Below are 17,008 nucleotides of genomic sequence, written 5' to 3' on the forward strand. Positions count from 1 at the left end.
AGCATTTAAATACCAGTTCATTCAGACGATAACGCCACTAACAAACAACACAATCTGTCTTTTTTATTTTTTAGCCCGAAAATGTTATTAAATAAGTCCGACAAGGAAAAAGCACACAACATACCAATGAAATCTGGAAATGTGGTAATGCTTCTGGGTTTATAACATTACGAGAACACAGTGGAAGATTTCTGCAGCCAGAAATATTTGCATCATCCCACTGGAACAAAAAGAGATGTTTGGTGTTTGTGGAAAGTCCGGGCTCAATATAAGAGAGTAGATTGCAACATTCGTTGTCTGGGCATGGTCGTGTGATATAACCTCACTTCTCTGTTCCACGTCCAACGATCTCGAGCAGGACATTGGACCTCACTGAAATTGTTCAAAATGTGTCTCAACAGGTCGAGTGGAGCCTCTGAGCGAATAACCTCGTGCAATCACCCGTGACCACACCATTGACTTGCAGTTTCCCTCCAGGAGCGCTTCACTGGGGCTATGAGCACGGTTGGCTACTGACCATGCGAACCTCCATTAGCACGCTTGGCTACGTACGGTGCGTGCGTACGTACAAACGCAGTGGATATCTCCGGGGTAATCGATGACGAGTCCAGCTGTGACCACTGCCGCCTTCCTCCGACTGCGATCTCCTTCGAGCGCCAGAGAACCCAAGGCCATGGTGGCTCAAACGAGCAACTGTAAGAGCCAGACAAGCCTCCGCTGCTGGCTGGTCGTCTCTTAAGTTTCATTCATTTCCTTCCCCCTCCCTCGCCCTCGCCCACCCCCCCGCATCCTACTTCTGGCTGCAGGAGCTCAGGGTGATGCTGCGGTGCCTCTGCGGAGTGGAGCTGCGCTGGCTGGTAGCGTTGTGGCCGGCGCGGGTCGTTCGCAGGCGACGCAGCGCGCTCGCGCTGCAAGGGAAGCAGTGCGCAAAGTCGTTGATGAGATGCCCGCTGAAGAACATGTAGATCCACGGGTTGGTGCAGCTGTTGAGGCTGGCCAACAGCATGACGATGGTGAACGCCGACCCTGGTTTGTGAAAGGACGAGACAAACGATCAACAAGGAGAGAGGTTGGTGAGCTAGCCGACTGGTTTTGAGTTTTCACGGTCAAAGTGTCAATGTAGGTGTTTGAACGTACTGCCACCAAGGATTAGGGTTCCAACTGGCATGGCTTTACCAGGATCAGTCTCCCTTTGAGGCAGCTGCTATCATGTGACATCTGTAAGTCTTCCCAGAACATGAAGAGTTCTGGATTTTGACAGTTGTGTTTTAATCATACACCACTTGAGACATTTACATTTAGTCTTACACCTTCTGGCATTGTGAGATATTCTTCTTATTATTTCCATGATGACACCCTGTTCTTTGTACCTCAGAGTGGCAACTTTGCTATGGGTGAGCCTAAAACAGAACGTGCGACGGAATATTTCCCCCTACACATTTAGAAACCCGCATGAACACTCTTTTGCTGCAATAAATTTCCACTTGAAAAGCCGCTTCGTTGAGCTATAATTTGTGGTGACCAGGTCGCTTCTGAAAAAGAGCTATGTAGCTCAGTGCGCCTAAACTGGTAAAAAAATTAATAAAGATACCTTATCGAAGTTTTAATAATATTTGTCTAGTATTTCTCATCTAAATATACAGTTGAGGTTGTGCAACAAAAGTCAAACTGCAGGAATTTTTTAGAGGTCGCAACATAAAATGTTTAAAATATTTCGTATTGTCTAAGTTATAACAATTGCCTTGATAATAAAATAACATAGTCGTATTTATAACAAACATTTCGTACCAAATTTCGCCTTTCTATCTCCATATATATAAAAGGCAAAGTTGTGAATGTGTGTCTATTCAAAATGTTTAGCGTACTTCCCGACATGCAACAAACTGGAAATATGCCATGTGGGTACTTTCCAGACTGTACCCCATGCAAAAAATATAAAATACACTTTTGTTGTTGTTTTTTTTGTAGGGGGGAGCTCAATAATGCATTTATTTTTTGCACAGCAAGTGAGCTGTGACGTCAAATTTGTCACGTGACCCGCGCATGTGGAGGCGTAACGCATTGTAGTGTAGCGGTTAGCGCGCTGCGCTACGAACCCGGCGACCCGAGTTCGATTCCCGCTCACGGCCACCACCTGTGACGATTATTTTAACCGGTCCTGGGCCTCCCCTAGGTGTACTAAGCCTCAAACAAGTAACTGCTGTGGTGTGTGAACATCGCCACTGGGGAGACAAAGGTGGCCGGGCGTGATGAATACAAGTCCTGGGCGAAGCCGGGTAGTAAAGCTAGTCCCTTATATAACATCATGATTGACATGAGTCATTCAATAAAGCTACACGGTTTAAATCCTCAGAGATTCTGAGTTTAAAACTTTGAGCTGCCACCTGAGATTAAGCGGGATTAGTCTGGTGTAACAAGTGTGTCTCATCCTGATCATGAGTGACGAGACGAATTACATCTTGCATACGTTGGAGTTTGTATTTAATCCAGTTTTGTTAAGCTGTCAGAGGTATAGTATATATCCATTGTATGCTGAAGGGTTCTGTGTACACTGAAGTGTTCTGTGTATAGTGAAGTGTTCTGTGTATAGTGAAGTGTTCTGTGTATAGTGAAGGGTTCTGTGTATAGTGAAGTGTTCTGTGTATAGTGAAGTGTTCTGTGTATAGTGAAGGGTTCTGTGTATGCTGGAGTTTTTTAGTCGTCAACTTCACTATTTATTATTCACACAGTGCCTCGCATGGACAGTATCTGGAGGCAGCAAAGAGAATGAGGATTTTAGATCATTACGGGAGGATCACTCCGTACAGAAGTGCTTGCAGACCAAATGCAATGTTCAAATAATATATCGGAAATACCCACCACAAACACACGATAAACAAACGTGAAAGGCAAAACTGTGTTTGAGAATACTCTCTTTTTCAACGGTTTTATTTTTTTTCCACTTCATTGGAGTTCATCTCCTTGGTTCTTTCGGTAAAGTCACGTAGAAGGGAAGTAATAAAATAATAAATATAAAACATAATTCATTGGAGTTATTCATATGCAACCTGAAAATAATGTCTTTAACTTAGTCTAAAATCGATGGATTGTGGATGCATTAATAATAGTTACGGGTTATTTATTCCACAACGTGGGCGACATCCTCCAGGATTCTATCCACAATGTAACATGGTCTCCCGAGAGCTACTTTCATTTGGGATTTTGTATTTTTGTCAATTTTATCATCGTCCATGCAAGCATCATTACGGGACGAGGTATCAATTTGCAACTCGTGCCAACAAAAACACTTTTTATCGCATTACCAAGAGCATTGATCATTCATTTTTAATTCTCAAAGCAGCTATTTAACCAAATGAAGTGGATTTGTTTAACTTGATGTTTATTTTCCCTTTTTCTTGTGCAGCTTTTGGTGACCACGGTGAAGCTCTCAACTCTATACCATTCGCCCAGATTCATCACAAGTGGCCACCCAGATCTGCTCCCGGGATCTCAGCTCAGTGGAACCCATGCGGCGCTATGAGCGTGATTCTAAATACAACGATTGCATTTTTATAAATACTCAGATTTTTTAAAATATATTCAAGACGTGTATGGTAGGTGCAGGGAAGCCGCTGTGGTGTCATGGTTAGCACATGGTGTGCCAGTATAACCATGTGGGCGGCTTTCTTAAATCCATCCAGAAGTTATGAATGGACACGCCTCAGTTAGCCGGTTGGCAGGTCACGTTTTCAATTCATTTCGTGCAACTGTGAACAACAGCCATTGCGGACATTAGTACATCTGATCGCCATAATCATTGGTTCGCTGCAGCTCAAAGACTCAGTCCCTACGAGGCGAGCGGTGAGGTTAGGAGATGTCCCGTGTATGTGTGTGTGCTCGTCATTTGAAGGCCTGAAGACCAGAATTGTTGATTTTGCCGAAAATGTATATCAGGGGAGGCAGTGAAACGGAGCTCTGCCCCGGGGGCATGTTCTGGCATTGTTGGGTAGAGTGGTGTGGGAACTCCGGTGGCTTCCTAGACGTCTTGGAAGAGTAGGCCAAAATGCCTCCTTAGAGGGACTCTCTGGAGTGCTCTCCAATTGAGGATCTTCCAGCAGTGGTTCTGTAAGCAAGAAATTGCAGGGGTGCGCCTTTGCATATATGTATATACATAGAAAGCACGCGTAAAAAATGAAATAATTCAGCCTTTGGGATCATTAACAAAATGGTAGGAAGTGTCTGCAGTCCGGCATGTGCCACATTATTTATTTATCATTGGCTCACGAGTCTCCGCTGTGTGTGTGTGTGTCCTTGTGTTTTCGTTTGCCAATGCTTGCCTTCCCTCGGACAGTTTTTTTTATTGCTGCAGCACTGGGGTCATTACAAGGTTGTTTATTTTTCATGTATTTTTTTGCGTGTTTGTCCTCTTACTTTTGCAAATGTGCTCTCTTCTGCTGTGTTTGTACGTGTCGTGCAACGCCGGTGCACGCAGGTAGTCGCGCAATTATTATTTTGTGCAAAATTCCCCTGCGCAGCGTAAAAATCCCACCATTATCACCCCAGGAAAGCGTGATTCTCTGCGGCACCACTTCCGAATTCCACGTGGCAATTTCTGCAATAGAGTGCACATGTTTTGCACCGCGCGCATTGCTCACGATCCCACATGCGTATCGTGCTGTCTCTATTAAATACACCTGGTGATTGGACAAAGCTAAAACGTGACCCGAATCTGTATTTTTGGATTCTGGAGCAGTGAAACACAGCCATGCATCTGACACCGCGATCACGGCAAATATTGAGTTCAGGTCATGTGTGCAATGTCCGCTGCATAGATTTCCCCCCCTCCCCAAGTGGGGCTTATGGAAACACATATTCTGGTCGTGAAAGTTCACTTGGTCTCTGTTAAGAACATGTGGTTCTGGTAATTGATAAAACATGCACCGGGCAACACTCTTGCCTGAACTGAACTCTCCACATGCCACCGCTTAACAGCATTATCGTATTTCGTGGATTCTACAGGCAAATTAATTACTTTACTCTTTGGTTCTTTCAGTGAAGTCACGTACTGTAGGTATAAAATAAAATATTTATTTTAAAATAAAATTTTAATAAATATTTTTATTTTATTTTATACCTACGTAATAAATATTTTTTTAAATAAATATTTATTTTATTTTATACCTACGTGACTTTACCGAAAGAACCAAAGAGTATGGATCCCTGCAGTCACGAAAACGTAATTAATTACTGTACTCAAATAGGGGCCTGTCCGCTTATACCCCTGCAGAACCCCACCACTAAACTAAATGGCACCTCCTGAAACAAATAAGTACGTGATTAGCATTGAGGATCATGTCATGTTTAAAACCCTGAGGCTATGATGGACATTCCAAATTGTTATTGGGAGGGGGGGGAGGGTCTAACTATAGGACAACCATTGTTGACTTCCCCGCACCTCCGATTAGCACGATTGGCTGCGTACGGTGCGAAAGAAGTTTAACATACAGTAGTACACGCGTACTGCCCATCGACTCAACACTACGCCTCCGATTAGCCCGATTGCCTACGTGCGGTGCAAAAGAAGGTCAACATACAAAGTGGTGCCCATATTTAGTGTACTTGGAGGGATGATTGACCGAGTCAACCCCCCGCCTACCGACCAGGACTTGAACTCACAACATGCCTATTGTGAGCCGCTCGCTCTACCCCTCGAGTCACCCATGGCCCGGCTCCCCAGCAGTCAACACGACACTGAATAAACACAACCGCGTGATGACATCGGGTCTCATCTGTAATTGTTATCACTGGCGGCACAGAACGCAATGCTTTCCTGTGCAACTTTAACCCCGCAGGTTTAAAGGACTCGCGACTGCCATGCGACACATTACAGAGCGCGCATCTTCAGACAGGCGTCGCGTTCACGTCCAATACAGGTTTAGTGCCTTGAAATAAATGCACTTTAACATTACGGGACACTCCCATTATCTCTCCTTTGCGCAGCTTGTTCACTGGCGAAAGCAGTAATTATCTGCAGCCTGCGAGGCATCTGCCAAAGACTGACGAGTGGGCTATTGTGCCCTTACAATTGATGTAAGGCCGCTTTTGCATAAACACTAAATACGCCAATTTAGTGTAAATTGATGTAGTGTTCATTGCGAGGAATAGAGCATTGAATATATATATAATCATGATCGTGTTCGTTGTAATATGCCAGAGCTTTGATTTGAGAAGGGAATCCACTTACAGACATGAATATCATTATTTTTAAATTACAGATCTCACTTTTATTGGTATATATATATATTTTATATATAGACATGCAGCATTTATTTTTGAGAAGACCATAATCTACCCAATTCAATTTAAAAATAATATAACGAAGTTCTTTCACTCTCTACGTCATCGCATGCAGAGCACGTGTGCGTGTGTACGTGTGTAGTAAGGTGTTCGTATAATGGCAATATTGTTTGCAGAGTTCACCTGGGGTAAAGGTGGCTAATGTGGGGGGAGCGGTGGCTCGGTGGTTCGTGTGAGCATCTTGAGATACTGTTGCATGTGTACACGATATGAGCACAAATTGTATATTATTGCCATTTTCATTGCACCGCAATATCCAGAGACTTGGATTCAATTTCTGGCAAAAGTCATCCTTGGCGAAATCTAACTTAACCGAAGCCTCGCCTTCCCAAAGTCGACTTAACCTTAAACGTGCAACTGTTTAGCGTGTCCAGTACTGGGGGAAAGAGAGTCCAAAAACCTCTCTCCGTGTGCAGTGTTGGCCCCCTATGCACATGCACAGCTCTCTTATGTCAGTCCACTGCTGGATGAGGGCCTGCCCCCCGCTGTGCACGCCGTGAAGGCTACTTCACCATACTTCACCACGCTGGTCAGTGCAGGTTGGTGAGCGCAGGGCGCAAAGATGCAAGTGCACAAGGGTACAGTATAACAATATATTGCATTGCCATCGGCTGCTCGTTGACAGCTGTAGGGCGCCACGGTGGCGAAATGTTAATTACCTTGCCTGGTCTACAGGTTGTGGAGTTGATACCGACCCTGACGCCTGTAAATTTGGAGTATGCACGTCTCTCTCACCGTGGTCACGTGGACATGCATTTAGAGTATTTGGCTGCTATATATTTCCACGTGATCAGCGACTTTGTTGAGCTATCATATGTGGCCAGGTCACTTCTGAAAAAGAGTTAGGTCAGAATCAGTATATTTATTTATACTTGAGGAATTCGATGAGCTATAAAGATATTTTTCACAGATGTCTAGTAGGGCCAGGTCAGAACGTTACAACAACAAACGAAATTTCTAGCTCAGTGGGCCTTACCTGGTAAAATAAAAATCTTTATCGTAGTTTTTATAATTTTCGTCATCTAAATATATGGTTGATGCTGTGTGACAAATAGTCAAAATTGAAGCGAAATTTGAGAGGTCAGAATCAGAATATTTATACCGGAGGAATCCGATGTGCTGTAAAGCTCTTTTTCCAGATGTCCAGTAGGGGCAGGTCAGAACGTTAGTTTAGTTTAGCTCTTGCCCAATAGCCCATGCAGGCTATACGGAGAGGGCACCTTTATCTTGTTCGCGGTACATTCCATTGGCAACGCGCCCGGTGCCAGCGTACCTTCAAAGGGAGCAGACCCGTCCCACACGGACCACATCTGGACGAGGAAAAACGGCGTCCAGCAGAAGACGTACACCACGATGATGACGAAGGTCATCTTGGTGGTGCGGATCTTCGCCTTGGAGATGTTCCTCACCGAGCTGACCCGTGACGCCGTCGCGGTCACCGGCGGCACCACCGCCGCGGACGACCGCGCCAGCGTCCCCTTCGGCGGCGGGCAGCCGTCCCGCCCTCCGCGCCTCTCCGTCTTGGCCCGCATGTTCCTCCAGATCTCGGCGGTGATCATGCCGTAGCACCAGATCAGCACGGCGACGGGCGCGACGAACACGGCGACGGCGGTCCACGTGACGTACGCCTTGAGCCCCCACGGCTCGACAAAGGCCGCCCAGCAGTCGTAGACGCCCGTGCCTTGCTGCACCTCGCGCAGCGAGAAGATGTACGCCTGCGGGACGCTGAAGAGGAAGCTCACGAGCCAGCTGACGAGGATCATCAGGTAGGACTGCGTCGACGACTGCTGGATCGTCCGCAGCGGGTGGCAGATGGCGATGTAGCGGTCCATGGCCATCATGATGAGCATGTAGGTGGAGGCGAACATGCCGAGGATCTGCAGGTACTTGACGGTGCGGCACAGTATGTCCGAGCCGTTGAAGCGGAAGGTCACCTCCCAGATGAGCTGGGGCAGCACCTGCAGAAACGTTCGAGAAGTTAATAATCGTGATGGCAATGAAGAGGAATGGCCTAAAGGTCACGGCCAAGACGACTGGGCGCAAGGGGTTTATAATTGTCACGCGCAGAGCCGGCCCAGCCACTAAGCGACCCTTGCAATTGCAAAGGGCCCCGTGACCAGCAGAGGGCCCCCTAGAGTCACTGCTAGCTAGTGGGTGAAAAAAATCATACATCAAAGGGGCCTCCAACCAAATTTTGCATAGGGCCCCCAAAGGTTTAGGGCTGGTTCTGGTCACGCGCAACATGGCCGCTCAACTATTGAAGACGCTTGATTTTGGGAGAACTCGCCCGGGTTGTGTTTGTGCCCAGGGAGGTTGTTGAAGGTGAGCCAGGAAGACAGGGATAAAAGTAAAGATGGATGGGAGTGGATTGGAAGCGCTTTTGGTAAATTGGACTTAATACTGAATGAAAACAGCACACCGCTATGCCTAAAGAAGAACATGAAAACAATTCGTTTTATTCTTAAGAGACAAAGGTGCAGGGCTGCAACTGGCAGAATGGCTTTCACGAGAGAGATAACTTAATAGAGCCCTCTAGCGAGTGATACATGACGGGGAAGAGCGAGGGGCGCCACGGTAGCGAAATATTAACTACCTTGCCTGATATACAGGAGGTAACGGGTTAGATCCTGACCCTGACGCCTGCTGTATATTTGGAGTTTGCGTGTCTCTCTCCCCAATCAACATCACGCGTTTAGAGTATTTGGCTGCTAGAAATATCCATATGGTGGTAAAACACTCCATCGAGTTATAATTTGTGATAGCCAGGTCGCTTCTGGAAAAGAGCTATAAAGCTCAGTGGGCTTTACCTGGTAAAATATTAAAAGTCCAAAAATTTGAATGTTGTAATAGTTTATACGTGGAGGTGGTGGGGGGCATTCAAGAAACTTGCCCCCGCTGCCTCAACTGCCGAACCAGGAGATCAAATCGAACCCATGACCTTGGGATTTCACGTCCAGTGTGCTCACCGTTACACCACTGAGGCAGCGTCCGCTGTACTACCTCTCTATCTATCATGTGGGTCAGGAACATGGGCATCGGCAAATAATATGAAATAAAAACTTAACATTGTATGTACGTATGTTGAACTTATTTTGCACCATACGTAGCCAACCGTGCTAATCGGAGGTCCAGGGGAAGGACCACAAGCTAAACACACGAAAAGGCATTTCTCAAGAAACGAGTTTTCAATCCAGATAATTCAAAACAGCACAGCTCCAATGGCTTCCTGATATATGGAAGGAAGAGCGTTCCAGACGGCCGCAGAAGCACATCTGAAAGCACCGTGTGATGCGGTGGCCATCGTTGTTTGATGGTGAGCCAAAATCTCCCGCTGCAAGGATAACCGGAGTTTGCATGATAGTCTGTACTCCTTGATATAATTTATTATTTACTGTCGTGGCCATGGGTGGATAATGCATGTGTATGTATCCAACCGTGATATTTGGAGGTGTGGGGGAAGGACACTAAATTAAACACCAAAATATGTTCTCAAGAAATTAGTTTTCAACTTGGATAATGTAAAACTGCACAGCTCCAACGGCTTCCTAATATTAGCAAGCAAGAGCGTTCCAGACGGCCGCAGAAGCGCACCCGAAAGCGCCGCGCGATGCGGTGACCACCGTTTTTGTTCAAAAGCAAGCGAAGCGTGATGAGAGAGGGAGAGGCGGGGGGGGGGACACACGCTTGCGATGACACCGAGGGACGGGTAGTCGGGAACACGCCGGAGAGCGTGCGTGGCCGGCAGCACCTGGAAGAAGGCCACTACCAGGTCAGCGATGCTCAAGTGCATGATAAAGAGGTGCATCCGCGACGTCTTCTTCTTGGTGCTGAGCAGCGCCAGGAGCACGCAGGCGTTGCCGACCACGGCCACACAGAGGATGATGGCGAGGATCGCGATCTCCACCTTGGCGAGCTCTTCGTCGCGGCTCAGCGTCGACTCGGATGCATTCGCCGTGCCGTTGGCCATCCCTCCTGCAACGACGTCGCGTGCGCGAGCGTTTTTATTGTTATTTGCCGGGCAGCGGGTTGTTGTTTTGCTGGGCGGCGCTGCTAATGTTGATGTACGGTTTGCCGTCATGTCTATCAAAACTCGACACCATAGAGCTCGTTGTATTTCCGACCATCATCACCTAGCCAATGAACTGGAACACGTACACCAAGCCCTCAAGATGAATAGATATTCAGACTGCACAATCCGTAAAGCTATCACCCCAACCGTTGGGAAAGAACCATCTGAGGACCCAATCAAAACCATCACTTTGCCATACATAGCAGGGGTCACCAAAAAGATTTCCAAAATCATGAGGAAACACAAGATCCAGGTTCGATTTAACACAGTACATACAATTCGTGATCTGATTCCATCTGTGAAGGATGTGATCCCTGACATGCAATACCCCGGTGTCTACAAACTAAGCTGTGTCTGTGGCAGTATTTACATTGGGGAAACTAAGCGACATATCTCGGACCTTGTTCGTGAACATAAGGCAGATCTGAAACACGGTAGGACCAATACCTCAGCCGTGGCTGATCATTGTTTTAACGCTGTGGACTCACACGAAATTGATTTTTCCGAGACGAAGGTACTTTGCAAACCCACTGGCTATCAACAAAGATTTGTTCATGAAGCCATCAATATGTACATACACAGACACAATTTCCACCGAGAAGACGGGTACAAACTTAGCAATCATTGGAAGGACGTTATCAACGAGTTTAAGTCATAACTGGCTGCGATGTTCCGATCCTGCCACCTTCCGATGTCAGTTGTTATTTTCTGCTCTCCGATTTTACATCAGCCGGTTACATTTATCACACCAACACAGCCACCTCCGCATGCCGAACTCGACGTGGCAGCGGCTCTGCGATCTTCCATTGACATGCTAACCTCTCACATTAACATGCTAATCTCTCACATTAACACGCTAACCTCTCACATTAACATGCTAATCTCTCACATTAACACGCTAATCTCTCACATTAACATGCTAATCTCTCACATTAACACGCTAATCTCTCACATTAACATGCTAATCTCTCACATTAACATGGTAATCTCTCACATTAACATGGTAATCTCTCACATTAACACGCTAATCTCTCACATTAACACGCTAATCTCTCACATTAACATGCTAATCTCTCACATTAACATGCTAATCTCTCACATTAACATGCTAATCTCTCACATTAACATGCTAACCTCTCACATTAACATGCTAATCTCTCACATTAACACGCTAATCTCTCACATTAACACGCTAATCTCTCACATTAACACGCTAATCTCTCACATTAACACGCTAATCTCTCACATTAACATGCTAATCTCTCACATTAACATGCTAATCTCTCACATTAACATGCTAATCTCTCACATTAACATGCTAACCTCTCACATTAACATGCTAATCTCTCACATTAACACGCTAATCTCTCACATTAACACGCTAATCTCTCACATTAACACGCTAATCTCTCACATTAACACGCTAATCTCTCACATTAACACGCTAATCTCTCACATTAACACGCTAATCTCTCACATTAACACGCTAATCTCTCACATTAACACGCTAATCTCTCACATTAACATGCTAATCTCTCACATTAACATGCTAATCTCTCACATTAACATGCTAATCTCTCACATTAACATGCTAATCTCTCACATTAACACGTTAATCTCTCACATTAACACGCTAATCTCTCACATTAACACGCTAATCTCTCACATTAACACGCTAATCTCTCACATTAACATGCTAATCGCTCACATTAACACGCTAATCTCTCACATTAACACGCTAATCTCTCACATTAACATAGCCCATGCTGCTGACATTTGGGCTATGTCCATTTTAAACCTTTATAAACAGTTTGCCTTTAGAAGCTAACCCCCTTTTCCTGATGACGACCGCTTGTGTTGTGATTGAAACGTCGTAGTTTTTGTTATTTTCTTTGAACCTATCTACGTGACTTTATCGAAAGACCCAAAGAATATGAATTCCTACAGTCAGGAAAGCTTTAAGTCACGACAATGTATTTTTTTTGGGTTAGATCGCGTAAATATAAATATATTGTTTACCCACCACCATCCGACACAGCCAATGAGTAAGGGTTGTCACGTAAAGAAAACGTGCCTTTGACGTAGGCTCAAAGCGATGACATCACCTTACTCTATTTAAGACTGGAAACAGGAAGACTTTTTGACAATTCTGGCAAAGCTGGTTGTAATCACCAACGAAAACGTCGTACTTAAATGGTAAATGTTGTGGGTTCACTCTCCAACACACCAGTGTGCTGAACTAGTAACGGATTGGCATGTTTTGCTTACGTGCCAAACCTTTACTCATTGGCCGTGTCGGGTGGTGGCGGTTTTAACGACATGTTCTTATTTACGCGACCTAACCCAAACGCTCATGGATATAATTGTTCAACTGGAAATGTTGATGCAGGAGCCACCTGCACAATAAAATGTACCGTTCACCTGTCTTGTGGATCGCTAAGCCTGTCAAAGCTATTTGCAATTGTTATCGTGTGATTACTCTGCTCTTCGAAATTTTAATTGGGAAAAATCATGCACAAATATAAACGGTTGAAATATACAGCAAAACACTGACCGAGCACATTCCCAGATGGCATTTGTCTTGACCACATTTTAATGGGCATTAACAACAGGAAAATATTTTAAAAAACGAGCAATGGAGGCTTCACTAAGTCAGGGTCATAATAATTACGAACAAAATTAAAAACAATAATGCACATCGACATCTGTTGGAGTGTCACGTTGGGGAAACGCGTGGGAGTATCTGTACCGAGGAGAGGTATCGAATGCAGCCAGAGAGGAAAACGGCGCGGTGATGGAGGTGGACTCTAGCAGCTTGGAGGTTTCTCGTTTAAAACTGAATTTAATCATGGAACTCAAATAGCCCAGGATGCCTCATCAAGAACATTTTGCCATCAGTTTAAATATATACAGTATTACTTATTGTGTCATGTGGATCAGGAACATGACCGTTGAGGAATACATTACAAACGACTGAAAAGCGCGTGAACAGACGCGGTGGAGAGGCGCTCGCTCGCTTATATTTCGAGGGGACGATGGTTGATGGCCGAGACCAAGAATGGAGAAGCAGCCCACGGAGGGAATGCGCCGGAGATGACAACCACCGCAGAAATGGAGCGATGAGATCAGCTGGCGTGCAGGAACGTGACTGAATGTTACACAGTGAGACCATGAGAGATGGCAGTGGCTTGGGGAGGCCTTCATCCAGCAGTGGAGCGATCAGGGCTGATGATGATGATGATAACTGAGGATCCACCTGCTTGCCTACCTGCTCACCTGCCTACCTGCCTAACCACTTGCCTAAAGCGTAGGTTTAACTTACTTTGAAAACGTTCGCTCCTATGAAGCAGGAGTCCTGATAGATTTCATTTCATGTTTGTTTTTGTTCAGCACTTGAACAACGACACAATTTAATGTGACACGTTTCATAAAGTTAAGCAAACCCAGTGCTCTATCCATTTGTGTTCTCTCCCCACCCCCAAACCAAAACAATCTTTGGAATAAAATACGATGACGTCCTTGTCGTGCCAACATTATTCCAGACCACAAAACGGTGTGCGTCTGGTGTGGTATTCCACTACAAACCCAGTGAGCCGAGTTCCATTCCTGCTCATGGCGACCACCAGTGACGATTATCTGAAGCGGTCCTGAGCCTCCCCTGGCTCGCTTTAGCCTCAAATGAGTACCTGGTAAACATCGCAAACTAGGGAGACAAAGGCGGCCGGGCGTGGTGCTGACCACCCACCCCGTTGTGTGCCGTGCCGGCCTTCATAGGTGCTACTCGCGAACGGCACTTGCCTAAAAAATATGTTAAGGCTATACGGGGGATCTTTGTCTGGACACATTCACGAGAAGGGTGTTTTTCAATGCATCGCTCGATTGAAGTGCTGATCATTTCAGCACCGGGCTATGAAAGCGAACAAAAACAACTTCAAGTAAGGAAGAGCCAAACAAATAATAGACAACTTAACAGAGTACTCCTCATGAGCTTCGTACCCAAGAATGAATGGCTATCGTTAAGGTCGTTGATTGTCGCTGCTTTGCCAATTGTACGCAACTAACTCAGATCTATATTTTGAGCGTATAAATTGGTACTATTAGTCAACATTGATTTTTGCTCTTAGGAAGCTTGTATGTACGCACAGTAGGTGTGCATGTTCATCATGAAATACTGTACTCCATTACCTATGTCAGCAATGTTCACGCTTCGCATTCATGTCCTGTGCGACCTTGAAAGTGTTCACTATTAATAGGTGAAAGTTTGTTTGATATGTTATTAAAAAGAACACGAACTTAAGTGAAACTGTTAAAATCGTAATTTAAGGAGGTCCATTCGTTTCAATCCACTTGGCCTGGTAGAGTAAGTTGGCTCTCTTTCAAACCCTCGTTGAGGGTAGAATCAGCCCATCAGCTAAACAGGGTTGATAAATTGACTACCATTTCGTGGTGACATAAACGCTGGTTGTCCCCTGGATAGACTCGCCCCAGCCATAGGAACGTCGAGTTTACACCACTGGCTCATGGCTGTAAGCAGACGATGAGGACTGTCTTAATGCTCATTCGAGCAATAAATCACTTTGTCTTTTGGTTAAATTATCACTTTTTCTTAAACATTTCCGAGGACTCGTCATTTATCATGAATATTTTCAGCAATTATTTTCGTCCCTTGAGATAACCGTTCTGAAACCCTGCATTCCTGTCTCTTTAATGGTCACGTTGGATTGTTCAGTGCACATCTGTCGATTGTAAATAACGTCTGACGGTGAGACATTTCAAGGATCGGTGCAAATGAAAAAGAACAAAACGGTGCTAAATCTAAATGCTAAATGTTTCACCTCCTGACCAAAATCTTGTTTTCATCATCTCGAGTTTCAGACCAGGCCCTGATATCAACATGAGCCATACGCACATGATAGATGCCCACCCTGGAATTGTCAGACTTTTGAATGTGATGCCTTCAACTAACCCACGTGATTAAAATGCATTACAACGCGTTAAAGTCGACCACCGGGCGTACCCATGCTCTGATTTGTAAATGAAACACACGGGAGCTGCTTGGGGTTTTTGCGCAACTTTTCCAGCATACAATCCTCGCAATATCCCAGCTAACCTCGCGTGCGTGCATTCCAACAAAGTCATTCCCTGACCGCACGCAACAAAGATGAGCAAAACGACCTCGGGGCAATCGCCACTCTCCGTCTCCAACCCGACCGCTATCGACGCCCTTTCTTCGCTCCATCGCACGCGGTCTGCGAAGGAGACAGAAACAAATAAAGACGCTTACCTTCGCTTCAAATCCGCTTAAGCGCAGGACGCAGCCGAGTATTCGGCACTCATGGCCGAGGGGGGGGGGGGCGGTGGAGGGCTTCCCGCTAACACAAACACAGCTCCCGCAGTAGCCGGGGTATCGACGCGTCCCAACTCTTGTGAGCTCGCACGGCTCTTTCTCTCTTCCTCTCTCTTCCTCTCTCGCGCGCGCGAGTTTCTTCCGCTGGGATCCCGATCGTTGCCTTTCGTACGCGACAGCGTCCCCCGACCAAACCTCCCCACCACCACCACCACCCTCACTCTCAACCCTCAACCTCGAGCCACGCACGGACTAGTCGTGGCTCCAGCGAAGAGGAGGGGTTTCTTCGGACGGCGTGTGCCGAGAGACGCAATTGCGCTGTGACGCACGGCAACAGCAGCGGCTGTGCTCCATGCGATAGTGGAGATGGGGGCAGGCAGGCAGGCAGGGGGGTGGGGGGGGGTAAGAGACGCCGATCTTCCGTTAACACCGACTCGCAACAGTTTCACCCAGGGCCCACCCCAACCCCGACCACCCCACAGGAATAAACACGCCGTTGGTCTCTGCGTGAGCGCGGTTCGTTCTGTGACACTGAACGCGTTCTCAAGACACAAGCGGCACAGCTTCGCCCACGATTTTTTTTGGGGGAAAAAAATAGCAGCACCACGCGATGTTTCCAGAGGGACGCGCTGCTAATTGATTTTGTTTTCTTTCACGAGGGCATTTTAAGGGGGTAACCTGTAAATGTGAATAAACAATTATTCATAATAGAGGTTTTTGGCTTAGATCGCGTAAATATATAAATGTGTCGTGAAAACCCGCCACCACCCGACACAGCCAACTAGTAAGGGGTTTGTCACGTAAACAGAACGTGGCAATTCGTCACTAGTACAGCACTAGTGTATAGTGCAGTGTATAGTGCAGTGTGTAAGTGTAGTGTATAGCGTAGTGTATAGTAGTGTAGTGTATAGTAGTGTAATGTATAGTAGTGGAGTGTATAGTAGTGTATAGTAGTGTATAGTGTAGTGTATAGTGTAGTGTATAGTGTAGTATACTAGTACAGCACACCGGTGTGTTGGAGAGCCAAGCCACAACATTTACAATCTGAGTACGACGTTTCGCCAGAAATAACAACTAGCTTGATCAGGCGACAGCCAGATTTGTGGAGAAGTCTTCCCGTTTCGTTCCTTACATAGAGGCGTAGATGTGTTGACAATTATTATTAATAGAAAGTAAAATAAAATAAAAAATAAAATTTTATTTTATTTTACTTTCTACGTGACTTTACCGAAAAAACCTAAGAAGATGATTCCTTG

At 45.8% G+C, this 17,008-nt stretch overlaps 1 protein-coding gene across 1 annotated transcript; it reads right to left on the reverse strand.

The window, feature by feature from the left end:
• Positions 1-790: 790 nt before the first annotated feature.
• Positions 791-15,958, reverse strand: LOC144946267 (oxytocin receptor-like). Its single transcript, XM_078875161.1, has 4 exons — positions 15,690-15,958; positions 10,085-10,308; positions 7,610-8,294; positions 791-1,026 (listed from the first exon to the last, which is right to left on the reverse strand). The coding sequence occupies exons 2-4, from the start codon at positions 10,301-10,303 to the stop codon at positions 791-793; spliced, it is 1,140 nt and encodes a 379-aa protein (XP_078731287.1). The 5' UTR covers positions 10,304-10,308; positions 15,690-15,958.
• Positions 15,959-17,008: the final 1,050 nt, after the last annotated feature.

Source organism: Lampetra fluviatilis, chromosome 40, assembly GCF_964198595.1.
Source record: "Lampetra fluviatilis chromosome 40, kcLamFluv1.1, whole genome shotgun sequence".
Lineage (NCBI taxonomy): Eukaryota > Metazoa > Chordata > Hyperoartia > Petromyzontiformes > Petromyzontidae > Lampetra > Lampetra fluviatilis.

Coding starts and splice junctions, on each gene's coding strand:
- LOC144946267 (XM_078875161.1), bottom strand. CDS start 10,303: ATGGCCAACGGCACGGCGAATGCATCCGAGTCGACGCTGAGCCGCGAC. Junction 8,295..10,084: donor TGGTAGTGGCCTTCTTCCAG/GTGCTGCCGGCC, acceptor ACGTTTCTGCAG/GTGCTGCCCCAGCTCATCTG. Junction 1,027..7,609: donor CGGGTCTGCTCCCTTTGAAG/GTACGCTGGCAC, acceptor TTCACAAACCAG/GGTCGGCGTTCACCATCGTC.